Source organism: Chiloscyllium plagiosum, chromosome 12, assembly GCF_004010195.1.
Source record: "Chiloscyllium plagiosum isolate BGI_BamShark_2017 chromosome 12, ASM401019v2, whole genome shotgun sequence".
Lineage (NCBI taxonomy): Eukaryota > Metazoa > Chordata > Chondrichthyes > Orectolobiformes > Hemiscylliidae > Chiloscyllium > Chiloscyllium plagiosum.
This window is the reverse complement of record NC_057721.1, coordinates 48,732,758-48,751,399: the sequence shown is the minus strand read 5'-3', so window position 1 is coordinate 48,751,399 and position 18,642 is coordinate 48,732,758. Positions and strand designations below refer to the sequence as shown.

Below are 18,642 nucleotides of genomic sequence, written 5' to 3'. Positions count from 1 at the left end.
TACAGGAGTTGGGAGGTCATGTTGCGGCTGTACAGGACATTGGTTGGAATATTGCGTGCAATTCTGGTCTTCTTCCTATCGGAAAGATGTTGTGAAATTTGAAAGGGTTCAGAAAAGATTTACAAGGATGTTGCCAGGGTTAGAGGATTTGAGCTATAGGGAGAGGCTGAACAGACTGGGGCTGTTTTCCCTGGAGCGTCGGAGGCTGAGGGGTGACCTTATAGAGGTTTACAAAATTATGAGGGCATGGATAGGATAAATAGACAAAGTCTTTTCCCTGGGGAGTCCAGAACTGGAAGGTACGTATAAGGAATTAGCTGCCAGAGGATGTGGTGGAGGCTTGTACAATTGCAACATTTAAGAGGCATTTGGATGGGTATATGAATAGGAAGGGTTTGGAGGGATATGGGCCAGGTGCTGGCTGGTGGGACTATTTTGGGTTGGGATATCTGGTCAGCATGGACAGGTTAGACCAAAAGGTTCTGTTTCCATGCTGTACATCTCTATGACTCTATAACATGCCCATCACCGATGTCAGACTCACCGGTGAGTCTTTTAAAATAGGTTGCAGATTCGATTCATTAATATGTAAATCCCAGAACTTCTTTTAAGTCACCTTCTCGAGATAACCTAAGGTTTTATAACAAAAGGTAACATCTCAGCTCAGACAATGCATTAAAGGTGTGAGGTCAGAGTTTGTCTATATCCCAATCTTCAGTCAGACTAGTTCTATTTCCCTAAGTTTTAGAACACTCATGGACAAAGAAGAGTGGTCATAGAGTCATTGAGCACAGAAACAGACCCTTCGATCCAACTCATCCATGCTGACCAGATATCCTAACCCAATCTTGTCCCACCTGCCAGCACCCAGCCCATATCCCTCCAAGCCGTTCCTATACATATACCCATCCAGATGCCTTTTAAATTTTGAAATTGTACTAGCCTCCACTATTTCCTCTGGCAGCTCATTCCATACAGGTACCACCCTCTACGTGAAACAGTTGCCCCTTAGGTCTCTTTTATATCATTCCCCTTCACCCTAAACCTATGCCCTCTAACTCTGGACTCCCCCCACCCCAGGGAAGAGACTTTGTCTATTTATCCAATGGGGGAAGGCCAGCTATACCAAAATTTGGTAGAGGTTTGTGAATGTAGATTGGAAGAAGCTGTTTGAAAATAAATCCACATTTGATATGTGGGAGGCTTTTAAAAAGAGGATGATTAGAGTGCGGGAGAGACATGTCCCTATGAAACTGAGGGATAGAAATGACAAGATTAGGGAACCATGGATGACAGGTGAAATTGGGAGACTAGCTAAGAGGAAAAAGGAAGCATTTAGAAGGTCTAGGGAACTAAAGACACATGAAGCTTTGGACGAATATTGGGAATATAGGACCAATCTGAAATGATGAACTAAGAGGGTTAAAAAGGGTTATATCATTAGCAAACCGGGTTAAGGAAAACCCCAAAGCATTTTATTCGTATATAAGGAGCAAGAGGGTAATTAGAGAACGGGTTGGCCCTCTCAAAGACAAAGGAGGAAAGTTATGCGTGGAGTCAGAGAAAATGGGTGAGATTCTTAACGAGTACTTTGCATTGGTATTCCCCGAGGAGAGAGACATGACGGACATTGAAGTTAGGGATAGATGTTTGATTACTCTAGGGTAAGTTGGCATAAGGGAAACAAATCCCTAGGTCTGGATGGGATCTATCCCAGGTTACTGTGGGAAGCAAGAAAGGAAATAGCTGGGGCCTTAACAGCTGAAACTGGAGAACTGCAGAATTGCTCATATTGTTCCCTTGTTTAAGAAGGGTAGAAAGCATAGTCCAGGTAATTATAGACCAGTGAGCCTGACATCAGTTGTGGGGAAGCTGCTGGAGAAGATACTGAGGGATAGGATCTATTCCCATTTGGAAGAAAATGGGTTTATCGGTGATAGGCAACACGGTTTTGTGCAGGGAAGATCATGTTTTACTAACTTATTGGAATTATTTGAGGAAGTGACAAAGTTGATTGATGAGGGAAAGGCTGTAAATGTTATATACATCAACTTCAATAAAGCGTTTAATGGGGTTCCCAGGGTAGTACAATGTTAAAAGATTAAATGCGCCTATCTGTTTGGACATTAAAGGGTTAAACTGCACTGACTGAACACTCTGGAATGGGTGGGGTCGACATTCATGCAGGAACGTGGATGACTCCCACTCCATTTAAACAGCCATTTGCTACTACTCCCCTAGTATTATTAAATTGAACTGTCATTCAGTGCCTTCCATTCAGAAACGCTTTCATAGCCATCCCCCAAGGGTAGGATATATCACACCTACATTGGCTTGGGGAGTCACTGAGTCAGGAAATCGTCTGCATAACGATTCCCCAGGATTAAGGCATTTACATTTTACATTTCCATGATCTCCAAGGATGATCTTATCCTCATTGTACCTGGGATAACAAGTGATTATTGAGGGGGGGGCGGGGAAAGAGGCCAGGTATCTGTAAGCATTACGAACTGACCTGTATAAAGGATATGTGCTTCTTTGTTCGGGGCCTCTTTGACTCAACTTTGCACACCGGAAAAGAGGGTCAAAAGGGTCACCTAGCTTGTACAAACTTTAATAAACTTTAACCGTTTGCAGAAGTTGGTGTGTGCGAATTGCATCTCAGGTTCTTTTCCCGAGGTTTCATACACAACAGTAGGCTGTTGGAGAAAGTGAACTCGCATGGATCCAGGGTGTACTAGTTAGATGGATAAAGAACTAGCTGGGAAACATAAAACAGAGAGCAGTAGTGGAAGGGAGTTTCTCAAAATGGAGAACTGTGACAAGTGGTGTTCCATAGGGATCCGTGCTGGGACCACTGTTGTTTGTAATATACATAAATGATTTAGAGGATGGTATAGGTGGTCTGATTAGCAAGTTTGCAGATGACACTTTTTCCTAGATGTTTATACTTGTTTATCTTTTCTTCCCATGCTGATTCAAGCAAGTTGATCTGAAGGTCCGTTCTAATAGTTACATCCACAACAACGACCTGGTGTTCTTTCTTAAGTAAATCTTTCAAGCCAATATTTACTTTCTCAGTCATAGCAAGAGCACCTTTAGCAATACCGTTAGCTCTAGAATCCCCTAAGAATCAAACCATAACTATTTCCTCTTTATCACCTACATAAATGTCCTTAGCAACTTTAATCACAGTCATGGGACGTTTTTACTGATGTCATCCAGCCATATCTCCCCACCATTTCTCCCAACTTATCCACTGCTTTTGTTATGTAAATGTTTGTCTGATATAGTCTTGGGTGAGTTGCAGTTTCTTCCATCTCTCAACTTTGAAATGGGCCACAAACTCTACATCCACATCATAAACTCCAACTCTTCCCCAGCCACTGACACTTGCTGAACCTTAAGAAAAGTCCAAAGGCACTGTTATACATATATAAGAAGCAAGAGGGGAGCTAGAGAAAGGATAGGACCACTCAAGGTCAAAAGAGAGAATTTATGCATGCAGCCACCGGTGATAGGTGAGATCCTTGATGAATACTGTGCATTGGTATTCACAAAGGGCATGGTGGATGGTGAGTCTCGGGAGGAGTATGTTAATATTCTGGAGCATATGAATATAAGAAAGCTGTTGGGTGTTTTGAAAAGCATTAAGATAGACAAGTTCTCAGGACCTGATGGGATCTCCCCCAGAATGGTGAGAAAGGCAGTTGAGGAAATTGCTGGGGCCTTGTACGAAATCTTTGTATCTTCTTTAGTCACAGAAGAGGTCCCAGAGGTTTGGAGAATAGCCAATGTTATTCCTTTGTTTAAGGACGGCAAAAAGGGATAATCCAGGAAATTACAGAGTAGTAAGTCTTTGGTCAGTGATATGGAAATTAATGGAGAAGATCCTTAGGGACAGGAATTACTCACATTTGAAAAACAAACTGGACTTATTATTGATAGGTAGCATGACTTTGTGCAGAGGAGGTAGTGTCTCACAAACTTGATTAAGATTTTTGAGGAAGTGACAAAGATATTTGATGTGGGCAGGGTGGTATATGGTGTCGATATGGTCTTTGGCAAGACCTTTGACAAGGTCACTCATAGAATGCTGATACAAAAGGTCTTATCACATAAGATCCATGATGAGCTGGTAAAATGGATAAGGAACTGGCTTAGTCATAGATGACAGAGAGTTGTGGTGGAACACTGTTTTCAGACTGGAGATCTGTGACCAGTGGTATTCTGCAAGGAAAAGTGCTAGAAGCCCTGTTGTTACTAACATATATAAATGGTTTGGAGGAGACTGTAGGTGGCCTGATTAGTAAGTCTGTAGATGACACAAAGATTGGTAAAGCTGTGGGTAGTTAGGAGGATTGCAGAGGATACAGCAGGATATAGATAGGCTGTAGACTTGGCAATCTGAGAAGTGGCAGATGGAGTTTAATCCAGAAAAATGCAAGGTGTTGGATTTTAGTAGATCTGATGCATAGAGCATAGAACAGTACAGCACAGAACAGGCCCTTCAGCCCACAATGTTGTGCCGACCATTGATCCTCATGTATGCATCCGCAAACCTCTGTGATCATATGCATGTCCAGCAGTCTCTTAAATGTCCCCAATGACCTTGCTTCCACAATTGCTGCTGGCACGCATTCCGTGCTCTCACAATTCTCTGTGTAAAGAACCCGCCTCTGACATCCCCTCTATACTTTCCTCCAACCAGCTTAAAACTATGAACCCTCATGTTAGCTATTTCTGCCCTGGGAAATAGTCTCTGGCTATCGACTCTATCTATGCTTCTCATTATCTTGTATACCTCAATTCGGTCCCCTCTCCTCCTCCTTTTCTCCAATGAAAAACGTCCGAGCTCAGTCAACCTCTCTTCATAAGACAAGCCCTCCAGTCCAGGCAACATCCTGGTAAACCTCCTCTGAACCCTCTCGGAAGCATCCACATCTTTCCTATAATAAGGCGACCAGAACTGGACTCAGTATTCCAAGTGCAGTCTAACCAAAGTTTTATAGAGCTGCAACAAGATCTCACGACTCTTAAACTCAATCCCCCTGTTAATGAAAGCCAAAACACCATATGCTTTCTTAACAACCCTGTCCACTTGGGTGGCCATTTTAAGGGATCTATGTACCTGCACACCAAGATCCCTCTGTTCCTCCACACTGCCAAGAATCCTATCCTTAACCCTGTACTCAGCTTTCAAATTTCACCACAGACTTCCAGGCAGAATATTTTCCTTCTACTACCACTCGCTGTCTTCTGTTGGCCAGCCAATTCTGTAACCAGACAGCTAAGTTCCCCTGTATCCCATTCTTCCTGACCTTCTGAATGAGCCTACCATGGGGAACCTTATCAAATGTCTTGCTGAAGTCCAGAGACACCACATCTACAGCTCGACCCTCATCAACGTTTCTAATCACTCGATATGGTTCCTCAAAGAACTCGATATGGTTTGTGAGGCATGACCTGCCCCTCACAAAGCCGTGTTGACTGCATTTAATCAAGCCACGCTCTTCCAGATGGTCATAAATCCTATCCCTCAGAATCCTTTCTAATACCTTGCAGAAACAGACGTGAGACGTACTGGTCTGTAATTGCTGGGGATTTCCCTATTTCCTTTCTTGAAGAGAGGAATTACATTTGCCTCTCTCCAGTCCTCAGGTATGACTCCAGTGGAAAGCAAGGATGCAAAGATCTTCGCAAGGGGTGAAGCAATTGCATTTCTCGTTTCCCAAAGCAGCCGAGGACAAATCTGGTCCGGGCCTGGCGACTTGTCAATCTTAATGTTTGACAAAATTTTCAGCACATCAGCTTCCTCTATCTCTATCCATTCCAGCATGCACACCTACTTTTCAAAGGTTTCATTCACTACAAAGTTCGTTTCTTTCGTAAAGACAGAAGCAAAAAAGCAAAAAGAGAATGTTAAAAAGCATTTGCAACAATCTTCAGCCAAAGTGCTGATTATATGACACATCTAAGACTCCTCCGAGGACCCAAGCATCACAGTTGCCTGTCTTCAGCCAATTTGATTAACTTCACATGACATCAAAAAATGGTCGGAGGTACTGGAACTGCAATGGCCATGGGGCCTGACAACAAAAGGTAATAGTACTGAAGACATATGCTCCAGAACTCGGCACATTCCTAGCAAAGCTGTTCCAGAACAGCTGCAATATTGGCATCTACCCAATAAATTGGAAAATTGCCCAGGTATGTCTTGTACACAAAAAGTCCAACCCAGCCAATTAGCATACCATCAGTCGACTTTTGTTCATGAGTAAAGTGATGGAAGATGTCACCAATAGTGCTATCAAGCAGCATGTGCTTTGCAATAGCCTGTTCAATTTGGGTTCTGACTGAGACACTCAACTCCTGACCGCATTATAGCCTTGATTCCTAAATGAACAAAAGAGCTGAGGTGAGAGTGACTGTCCTTGACATCAAGACTGCATTTGACAAGGTGTGGCATCAAGGAGCCTGAAGAATACTGAAATCAGTGGATCAGGGAAAGCACTTTACTTTTGCAGTCATACCTGGCACCATCAGTTGTAATTGTTAGAGGTCAGTCATCTCAATTCCAGGACATTGCTGCAGGCTTTCCTCAGGGTAGGGTCTTTGGCTTTATCTCAGCTTTCAACTACTTCATCAATGACCTTTCCTTCCGTATAAGTTCAGAAATAGGGGTGTTTGCTGGTGATTGCCATTAAGCAGAAACTGAATTGAGCTAACCATATAAACACAGTGGCTAAAAGAACAGGTCAGAGGTTACGAATCCTACAGTAAGTAATTCAACTCCTGACTCCTCAAAGCCAACAAGAAGGCACAAGACTGGAATGTGTTAGAATATTCCCCACTTTTTGCTTGGGTGATTGAAGTTCCAACAATACTCCAGACGTTTAATGCAATTCAGGTCAAAACTACTTGACTGGCACCACACCTACAGATATTCACTTCCTCCACCACTGTCACTCAAGTAGCACCAGTACATACCATTAACAAAATGCACAGCAGAAATTCACCAAGCCCTCTTAGACAGCATATTTCAAACCCACGACCACTATTATCTAGAAGGTCAAGAGCAGCATATACAAGAAAACACAACTATCTACGAGCTCCTCTCCAAGCCAGTCACCAACCTGACTTGGAAATATCTCACTATTCCTCAGTGTCACTTGGTCAAAAACCTAGTACTCTCTCCCTAATAGCATTGTGGATCTACTGACAGCAAATGGACTGTAGTGGTTCAAGAAGGCAGCTTACCCCCACCTTCTCAAGAGCAACTAGAAATAGGCCCAACCAAGGATGCCCATTTCACGTGAATGAATAAAAGAAACATGCTTACTGAGTCACTGTGTGTTTCCAACAACTGGGCTTTTGTTTCAGATTTTCAGCATTTACATTTTCTTTGTGGTGCACTTCCACAGATTTTTAAATATACATAAATTCTTTCAACCATAGCTTTCATTCTGAATATTTGGCATATCTAAAAATTGCATGGACATGTCAAGCTAAACATGAAAACATCAATGCCTTGATATTTTTGTCTAATCTTTTGACTGTAAGGGCACATGTTTTTAGACTCAGGGCTCATGGTGTGTCATAACGTTCCAACTGTTTGAGATATTACAGCAGTCAAGCTTCACTCTGCCTGCTATCAGAATAATTAGCTCATTTGACTCGGCATTAAATCACCTGTTGTTTGACTGTAGGGATCCCGGTGCATCTGTGGCTAGTACAACCTACAGTTTATCTGCATTTCTCAAAGACAGCTTGCAACTGTCACAAGGGAAAAGCACTCCTGTCAAAAGGAGAATTGACATGTTGGAGAACTAACATGTTTCCATGGGAGACATATGTCACAAAGGGAATGGAAGCAGGAAGCCATGTAATTCAATTCAAGGAATTGTCCCTTTCTTTTATTTTCATGGGATATGGGTGTCACTGGCTAGTTCAGCACTTCCCTAATTGCCCAGAAGGCAGTTAAAGAGTCAACCACATTGCTGTGGGGCTGGTGTCACATGTAAGCCACATCAGGCAAGGATGATAATTTCATTCCCTAAGAACATCTAAGGCAGAATTCAATTCAGAAAATAAAATGGGCTACAAATGAGAAGACAGCAGGAAAAAGAAAGGCCATAGTCTGCAAAAAGAGTATGCAGAATCCATCAGCAAAATAGAAAACTTAAGGGACCAATGGGCCCCATAAGGGGCTAGGGTGCATCATCACTCCTGGTATTTTGATTTCATTTTCATAAATTTTACTTATAAGTTTTGTTACTGCGCTCCACTAGGGGATCTCTAACCTGTTTAACATTTACTGTGAAAGAGTAGAAAAGTCCATGTCAGGGAACAGATCATGATGGCAAGATAGCATCTTGTCAAACATTCATTCCTCTTGATTAATCTTGATTAATTAAGAAATCTCAGATTATGAGCAACAGATTGAAGTAAACGTAACACCCCGTATCACAAAGGTGTTAAAGGTTCTGAGGTAGAGTGTGACATGGGTAGACCAAGGTCTGGATAGTGACACACACAACAAAGCAATCACATCTACAGGCTAATTGGCTAAATTGGGTACTTAGGTGATATATAGTCCAGAGAAATGTTATGAAAGGAGGAATATGAGAATTGTAGGACATGCCAGGAAAACTACTGGCAATGTGAAATGCAATTCAATGCTTAGGATGAACAAATAAGCCCATAGTCTGGCAAGATGGGCACTGCGATACTCAATTTTGCAGTTATTTTTTCCTAGTAGTAAACTCTCACAATATTATTTAACTACTAAGTACATTTCAGAAGGTGAAATGTAGGAAAGGTGTCAACTAAAATAACACAACAGCAATGTGATAAATGACTAGGTTTCCTGAATCTTATTTTCACAGAAGCAGCAGGAGCTATTTCTTTAGAAGTATTTTATTGAAATCTACTTTTGCATCAATAAATCTAATGTTGTTGCTAGTTGAAGCAGGTGACAATTCTGAAAACATTTAATCCCGACCAGACAAAATAACAGACAGTTTCAATAGAGGGGTTCCAGTTTTGTTTTTCTGGCCAATTTGAAGCATTATTCTAAATTACATTCGTGTGTGATTGATATTCTGAAATCAACATTTTGTACCAAGATCAAAAACTAACCAGCACATATGCATTGGTTTGAATCATAATGGGGCAGATTATAGATATTTACCTGAGTGTACTGTAAGGGTGAATGACGAAAGTATCTACATTTTTGGCGCGCTCACATTCCTTCAGAACAGCGTCTTCACTGCCAAAAATATAGAGAGTCAGTCTATTTATTTGAGGTTGTTGTAGGCGCTCTTTAAGTTTTCTAAACGATCTAAGTAGTCTCCGTCGAATACGCGTTAACACGGCTGTTTTAATCTGTTTCTCATCATTCAAAACGTCTACACAGATTGATTCAGATCTGTCTAAAGGGGTATCTATTTTTTCTATTTTAATCATCTCTTCGTCAACGACCAAACTACTGTGAATTATTTTTACTTTGGCTTCTGTTTCGCTGTCATTTCCGGTCACCTGCTCCTCGCCCTGACTACGTTCGCCTTCGAGATCTAGTTGATCTTCACCTTCATTCTTTCCCACATCTTCCATTTCCTGATCATTTTCATCCTTTCCTGCGTCATCATTCTCCACTTGCTCACCACCTTCATCAATTCCTGCACTTTCACCCTCCATTCTTTGACTACCTCCATCAATTCCTGCATCGTCACCTTCCTCTCTCTGACCACCTGCGACAACTCCTGCCTTTTCACCCTCAGCTCTTTGACTACCTCCACCAATTCCTGCATTTTCACCCTCCGCTCTCAGACCATCTGCATCAATTCCTGCATGTTCACCCTCCATCTTCTGACCATCTCCATCAATGTCTGCATTTTCACCCTTCATTCTTTGACTATTTCCATCAATTCCTGCATTGACTTCTTTTACTCTCTGACCATCTGCATCAGTTCCTGCATTTTCACCCTCCACGCTCTGACCACCTCCATCAATTCCTGCATTTTCACCCTCCACTCTCTGACCACCTCCATCAATGTCTGCATTTTCACCCTCCACCCTCTGACCACTTCCATCAATGTCTGCATTTTCACCCTCCACCCTCTGACCGCTTCCATCAATGTCTGCATTTTCACCCTCCACCCTCGGACCACTTCCATCAATGTCTGCATTTTCACCCTCCACCCTCTGACCACTTCCATCAATGTCTGCATTTTCACCCTCCACTCTCTGACCACCTCCAGAAATGTCTGCATTTTCACGATCCACTCTTTGACTCTTTCCATCAATTTCTGCATTGTCTCCCTCTAATCTCTGACCACCTGCATCAACTCCTGCACTTTCACCCTCCACTGTCTGACCATCTCCGTCAGTCCCTGCATTTTCACTCTCGGTATCTCCATCCTCAATGCTTCCCGCATCCTGCCCCTGTAACTTAACCCTTTTTGTTGTCGACACACTCTCCTCAGGATTCCTGGACATATTTTTGTCCTCTGCCTTCTCCTATGCCACTTTGGTTTTCTGCGCGTGCGCTCGGCTGTCAGGACATTTTATTTACTCGCCGCTCGAGCCCAACGGCCACAGGTGGCGGGCTTTTTAAAAAGACACTGGAACGCGTTCTAAAAAAGACAGATCATAGTCAGCATGGTACTTTTTAACTGCAGTTATCGAGAGAAAGCAAGTGGGGAATGATAGGATTTTGAAGATAAAATAGGTTGGTTAACTTTCCGAACTGGGACAATTTTCATGGTGTTCCACGAAAACAGGTAAATACAGAGAGTTTAATCACTTTTTTATTCAACACATTAAATTCAGCTCATCGTAATTCAGTGTAACTTCATGACATACAGGTATTACCTATGTGATAAGGTACCATTTCATGTATTGTCAAAAGTCCAGGTGTTCAAGTCAAGATGGATACAGGCCAGTATATTTAAAACTGTTAGGAGGGCTTTCAGAAATAATCATTTGAGACAAAATTAAGTTATTGGAACTCGAGTCACAGCAATGTACAACACAGAAAAAGGTATTTCATTGCATCCATGCTAGTCAAAAACAAGAACCTAACTGCTCTAATCACATTTTTCAGCTCTTGGCCCATAGCCTCGTATGCCTTGGCATCACAAGTGCACATTTAAATACTTCTTAAATATTATGAGGGTTTCTACCCCTTTTGCCCTGAGTCAGTGAATTCCAGATTCACAGCATCCTCTGGGTGAAAAGGTCATCTCCTCTAAATAATCTTCCTCTTAAATCTATGTCTCTTCATCAATGCCACTCATAAATTTTATACATCTCAATCATGTCCCCTCTCAATATCCTCTTCTCTACAGAAAACAATCCCTGTCTATCCAATCTCCCCATAAAATTGAAATTCTCCAGCCCTGGCAACATCCTTGTAAATCTCTTCTTCACCCTCTCTAGTACTATCACATCCCTCCTATAATGTGGTCTAATCAATGTTTTATATAGTTCCAGCATGACCCCCTGCTCTTAAAATCTATGCCTCAACTAATAAAGGCAAGTTTACCACATGCTTTCTTAACCATTTTATCTACCTGTCCTGATACCTTAAAGTATATCGAATCCTCTGATTCTCAGTGCTTCCCAGGGATTACCATTCATCATGTTTTCCCTTACTCTATTTGTCCTGTCCTAGTGCAGTGTAGATTAAATATGAACGCCGGTATGGATTTGTTAATAATAAATTTAGTCTGTGATGAGTGAATTGCTGAGGACAACACTAAGGTGTACTTCCAAAATGAATTTAATGAAGGCACATTATAGGTTTGCAAGTAACACAGAAACTTGAGATATAAAAGGGACAATGGCAATGTGGGTACATAGTTGTATAATTGGTTGACAATAAAGAGAACAGTGGTGAATGGCTTTTCAGACTGAATGAAATTATATTGTTGTGTTTTTCCTAGATTAGTAATAGAATAACTTGTTCTCTTTTTATATTTTGAGTTTGCCAAAAACAAAATACTGCATATGCTGGAAATCTGAAACAAATACTGAGAATGTTGGAGAAACTCAACAGGTTTGGCAACCTCTGTGGAGTGAGAAACAGAGTTAAAGTTTTGAGTCTAGTATGATCTTGACTTGGAGTTGGGCACTTTGGGCACAATTTACAGAGACTCAAAACTTGAGCTGTAAGGAGGATAGTGATTGTTTCAAGAGAATTATAGATAGGCTAGTGGAATGGAAGGACATATGATTGATGAAATTTAACACAGCGAAATGCAAAGTGAAACATTCGCTTCAAAGCATGAGGACAGGACACCACAGAATCCTTCAACATCATCACAAGAGTACAGCAATGCTCTTCATTCCTTTTCCTCTTGTTCATTGATTTCATCATGATGGAGGTGATGATGACTTTCATATCCCATGGCAAAGCCACTGTTTGATGAAGCTGGATTTTGCAGACAACATTGCACTGCTAGCAGAAGAATCATACATGCTCCAAGACATGACCACCAGTTGGTAGGGGTGTGGCTTCAGGCTGTTTTACATAAAGTGGCAAGGCTAATGTTATTTCCTATAACTTCAGAAACCGGATGTGGATATTATGGTATTGCAGAAAACAGTCATTATTATGCACACATATTATATTCCTCAGGCACATGTATGTCTATGTTAAAATTTACATACTAAGTTACATCAAGTGATCCAAGTAATGGAGTATAACACCTTTATATCCTTAATCTCATGCTGCAATGCAGTATTGAGATCATGAGCATGTCTTTTAAAGCTATACTAACATACTGATTTTGAGACAGAACACCTGTCTTGAGGGTAATAGTGCCAGGGTTGATCTACATATTAGCTGTAAGAAGACGAAGTCAGTGACAATCAGATGGCAACAAGACCCTCCTGTAAAAAACAAGAACAGAACATCAAGGATGTCAATCACTTCTTCTAATTAGGAAGCAACATCTCCAGGAAAGGCAGCACAAAGATTAATGCCCACACAAGAATTAACAAAACGGTCTTCCAGCGACTGCACGCAGTAAGGACAACCAACACGATTGACATAACTATTAATCTGCAAATCCAAATGTCCATGGTAGTACCAAGAGCAAACTACTCCAACGAGAAATTGAAAAGAGCAGTAAAAGTGTCACAAAAGTTGGACATCTTTCACCAGCATTGCCTACTTAAAATCCTGGGCCTCAAGTGGACAGACAGGATCACCAACAATGAAGTGCTAAAGAGGATTGGTCAGAGGTTTCTGCATGGATATCATGATGGGAGAGATGATAGAGACTAGCATGAATTTCAGGCACAACATGATGTCGAACTCTTTTTCAGTCATCTTCACCTCAATGCCCATTTGTTTGGACAAGAGTTCTCTCCCTGTCCCATAGACTCCTTTGCCCGGCTCCAACACTCTCCCTCGACCTGGATCCCTCTCTCTGGCCTTCTATCTACATTCAACCTGTTCATTGAGAACTGTCAACGTGACACTGGTCGCTCTAATTCCTCTGCCCTACTCACCCATTCCAACCTATTTACCACAAAACTGACTGCACTCTGTGTGTTCAGATCCAACCTTGACATTGTTATTAAGCCTGCCGATAAGAGTGGTGCTGTTGTAGTCTGCCATACTGACTTTTACATTACAGAGGCTGAGTGCTAGCTCTCAGATACCTCCTATTATCTCCCCCAAACCATGACACCGCCATGGAATATCAGTCCATTGTATCAACTACAGTCACTAACCTCATTTCACCTGGTGATTCCCCCCGCCCCCCCAAAACTGCCACCAAGCTGATAGTATCCCAACCCTGCACAGCTTGCTTCTACCTCCTTCCAAAAACCAACAAACAGCACTGCCCAGACAGACCCATTGTTTCTGCCTACTTCTGCCTCAGAAAACTAATCTCTTGCTACCCTGACTCGGCCTTTTCTCCCCCGACCAATCCCTGCCCACTTACATCCATGATTCCTCTGATGCTCTACGCCAGTTTTGGAATTTCCAGTTTGCAGGCTCCAGCCGCCTTGTCTTTACCATGGACATGCAATCCCTCTACACATCCAAACCCCACCAGGATGGTCTCGGAGCTCTCTGCTTCTTCTTGGAACAAATGCCCAAACCTTCCTCACCCATCACCAACCTTCTCCGCTTAGCAACGTACTTTAGAAAACATGTGATGGTGTTAGAAGAGTTGTAGTAAAAAATTATAAGAATGATTTGGGGGATGTGGATGGATTGATGAAGCCATTGAAAGGAAGTAGAGGCACTCAAAATTTTTAAGGAATCTGAAGAGAGAGACAAGAGAAACTGCTTTCATTGGTCCGTGTGTTTGCCAAAAGAAACAAAGCTGAGATGACGATAAACTTTTTCAGGTAGCAAATGGTTACAATCTGGGATGTACTGCCTGCAAAGTTGATGGAGGCAGATCCAATTGTGGCTTTCGAAATGAAATTTAGCCTGAAAGAGAAAGAAATGAAAAATTACAGGGAAAGGATAGGATTGTGGGACTTGCAGGATTTTGCAAAGAGCAGCAAGGACTTAAATAGCTTGTGCTGTAATTATTTTATGGTTCTATAAATGAAGGGTATTCAGAGCATCATTTAGTTGTAGATAAATTCCCTGAGGATTCACTCTACTCCAGGGTAATTTGGTATTCTTTGATGGGAAAGGGGAGAAAATTTGCTTGAATTTGTTGTTTGGTATGTTTGGAACACTTTAGGATTGTGTTACATTTGATGATCAAAGAAGATTCCTCCAGGTTAGAATTACAATTCAATAGGTGATCAACACTTATTTATGTTGCATGCATACTTTGCCTTTAAGAGACTTTACCTTTAAGGACTATTGTTGTTAAATACAGAGGAACCTTGATTATCCAAACAACACGAGCAGGGAGCATTTTGTTCGGATAACTGTATGCCGGATAATACAGTTGATTCAAGCATCGGGACCTAGCGGTCTTGTTCAGATGATGTGAAATTCAGATAATCGAATGCCGGATAATTGAGGTTCCTGTGTATATACCAGATCGCGATGCTCTCTACCAGTCAATCAGCCTGACTGTGCATAAATGTGCAGGCTTTACAAAGACAAATCAGTTGCTCTCATGATATTTGTTTCGGTGATTTGATTTGGTTTATTGTCATGTGTACCTAAGTACAGTGAAAAACTTTGTTTGCAAGCAGTACAAGGAGATCATAGTAAGCAAGGATATATTGATCATAGGGTAAAGAAAGCTTGGACAGAATGAGGCATACGGGTTACATTGCACAGGATGTGCACAAGGTAACATCAACATTAACAAGATCAACATTCTTTGAAGTTAGAGATCCATTCATTAGTCTAATAACGGCAGTGAAGAAGCTGTTCTTGAACCTGCTGGTGCGTGTGTTCAAGCTTCTGTCTGACGAAAGAGGTTATAGGAGAGCACTGCCGGGGTGGGATGGGTCTTTTATGATGTTGGCAGCCTTTCTGCAGCAACAAGAAGTGTAAATAGAGTCCATGGATGGAAAACAGGCTTCCATGATGGTTTGGGCTGTGAACACAACCTTCTGTAGTTTCTGGGCAGAGCAGCTGCCGTACCAGGCCATTATGCACTCAGACAGAATGCTTTCTATGGTGCATCTGTGAAAGTTGGTGAGGGTCCTTATGAACTCGCCAAACATTCTGAGCTGCCTGAGGAAGAAGAGGCATTGTTGTGCCTTCTTGACTGTTGCATCTTCATGGGAAGTCCAGGACAAGTTATCGGTTATCATCACTCCTAGGAACTTGACACTCTCAAGCATCTCAACTTCAACTCCGTTGATATAGATGGAGATGTGGTCTCCTCCTTTCTTTCTGAAATCAATGTTTGACAACATTGAGAGAGAGGTTGTTTACATTGCACCACGTCATCAAGCCCTTTATCTCCTTTCTGTATTCTAACTCATCATTGTTTGATATTTGTGTTATTGTTTTAAATAAACCATGCCACTGAGTTAATAAATTTTTGAGGAGTGACTGATTCTTAGATTAATGTCATTAATAATAATTTCCATGGGTGCCTTTGATGTTCAATGGTGAGGAGTAGTGTTTGTATTTACCACTTTGGGATGGATTAAGTCATGGAGAGAATGGGTGTTAGGATTAAGTTCCTCAGGCAATACATGCAGGTCTAACTGGAACATTGTGACCCACCTAGCATTTTAATATCAAATAATTGACATTTCATGACCAACTGTAGTTAAATATCTCAAAAGAGTGAGGGAGATATAAGAAGGGATAGGATGGAGCTCGGCAAGAAGCAACAGATGAAAATTGATTCCATTCACTAAGTTTGGTTGATCTTGAACTGCTGAATTAGTTAATTAGTTTTTTCTTGCCAAGTATATCAAGCAAGAAGCCAGAACATCAGTCATGCATTAAACACCTTTTTGGACACTGTCGGGGGAAAATGGCTCACCAGGGGAAGGCTGGAGTAGCTAGGTTCATGACACTGTGGCTGACTCTGCTGTACAGAAGGCGGTAAAAAGACTGGAAGGGCTATAGTCCGAGTGGATTCAATTGTAAGGCGGGTAGATAGGAGGTTCTGTGGTCAAGAACGAGACTCCCGAATGGTATTTTGCCTCCCAGGTTCATGGGTCAGGGATATCTCAGATTGGCTGCAGGACATTCTGAAGGGAAAGGGGGAACAGACAGCTGTCGTGGGGCATATAGGCACCAATGATATAGGTAATAAACGGGATGAGGTCCTACATGCACAATTCAGAGGTAGTAATCTCAAGATTGCTACCAGTGCCACGTGCTAGTCAGAATAGAATTGAAAGAATAGGCAGGCTGAATGAGTGACTTGAGAGATGGTGCAGCAGGGAGGGGTTCAGATTTTTGGGACATTGGGACCAGTCTACACCTGGGCAGGACTGGAACCAATGTCCTCGGGGGTGCTTTTGCTAATCTGTTGAGAAGGTTTTAAACTAATGTGGCGGGGGGATGGTAACCAAATGACGAGGTCAGTGGATAGTAAAGAGGTAGTAATCAAAGCCTGTAAGGAATAAGATAATGCAGTCATCGTGACTAAGGGGAAGAATAGGCAGGGAGCAGATGGTGAATGCAAAGGGCCAAGTGGTCTGACGTGCATTTGTTTTAATGCAAGAACTGTAGTAGGTAAGGCAGATGAACTAAGAGCTTGGATTAGTACCTCGGAGTATGATATTATTGCTATTACTGAGACTTGGTTAAGGGAAGGCCAGCATTGTCAACTAAATATCTCAGGATATAGATGCTTCAGGTAGGATAGAGTGGGAGGTAAAATGGGTGGAAGAGTTGCATTACTGGTCAGAGATGATATCACAGCTGTGCTGAAGTAGGGCAATATGGAGGACTCGAGCAGTGAGGCAATATGGGCAGAGCCTTGAAATAGGATGATAACAATGTTGGGGCTTGTACTACAGGCCTCCCAACGGTGAACGTGAGATAGAGGTACAAATATGTAGACAGATTATGGAAATATGTAGGAGCAATATGGTGGTAGTGCTGGGAGATTTTAATTTTCCCAACAATGACTGGTATTCACTTTGTGTTAGAGGTTTAGATGGAGCAGAATTTGTAAAGAATATCCAGGAGGGTTTACTACAGCAGTATGTAAATAGTCCAACTCGGGAAGGGGCCATATTGGACCTGGTGTTGGGGAATGAGCCCAACTCAGTACGGGATTACTTTGGGAATAGTGATCACAATTCTGTAAGATTTAGAATACTCACGGACAAAGACAAGAGTGGTCCTAAAGGAAGCATGCTAAACTTGGGGAAGGCCAACTATAGCAAAATTCGGCAGGTGCTGGGGAACGTGGATTGGGAGCAGCTGTTTGAGGGTAAATCCACATTTGATATGTAGGAGAATTTTAAAGAGAGGATGATTAGCGTGCAGGAGATACAGGTTCCTGTGAAACTGAGGGATAGAAATGACAAGATTAGGGAACCATGGATAACAGGTGAAATTGTGAGATTAGTTATGAGGAAAAAGGAAGCATTCATAAGGTCTAGGGAACTGAAGACAGATGAAGCTTTGGACAAATATCGGGAATGAAGGATCAATCTGAAATGAGGAACTAAAAGGGCTAAAAGGGGTCAAGTAATAACTTTAGCAAAAAGGGTTAAGGAAAATCCCGAAGTCTTTTATTCATATATAAGGAGCAAGAGGGTAAATAGAGAAAGAGTTGGCCCACTCAAGGACAAAGCAGGAAAGTTATGAGTGGAGTCAGAGAAAATGGGTGGGGTTCTTAACGAGTACTTTGCATTGGTGTTCACCAAGGAGAGGGACATGACAGATGTTGAGGTTAAGGATAGATGTTTGATTACTCTAGGTCAAGTCAGCATATGGAGAGAGGAAGTGTTGAGCATTCTAAAAGGCATTAAGGTGGACAAGTCCTCAGGTCCGGATGCAATCTATCCCAGGTTGCTGGGAGAAGAGAGAGAGGAAATGGCTGGGGCCTTAACAGATATCTTTGCAGTATCCTTGAACACAGGTGAGGTCCCGGAGGACTGGAAAATTGCTAATGTTGTCCCCTTGATTAAGAAGGGTAGCAAGTATAATCCAGGTAATTATAGACCGGTGAGCCTGACATTAGTGGTAGGGAAGCTGCTGGAGAAGATAATAAGGGATAG

The 18,642-nt window shown here is 42.0% G+C and overlaps 1 protein-coding gene across 1 annotated transcript in view; it reads right to left on the bottom strand.

The window, feature by feature from the left end:
- Nucleotides 1–9,787, bottom strand: part of LOC122555226 (potassium/sodium hyperpolarization-activated cyclic nucleotide-gated channel 1-like) — a 109,685-nt gene extending 99,898 nt beyond the window's left edge. The window contains exon 1 of the mRNA XM_043701001.1: nucleotides 9,194–9,787. Within this exon, the coding sequence (XP_043556936.1) occupies nucleotides 9,194–9,699 (506 nt within the window). The 5' untranslated portion in view covers nucleotides 9,700–9,787. The remainder of the gene's footprint in view (nucleotides 1–9,193) is intronic.
- Between the last annotated feature and the right edge of the window lie 8,855 nt (nucleotides 9,788–18,642).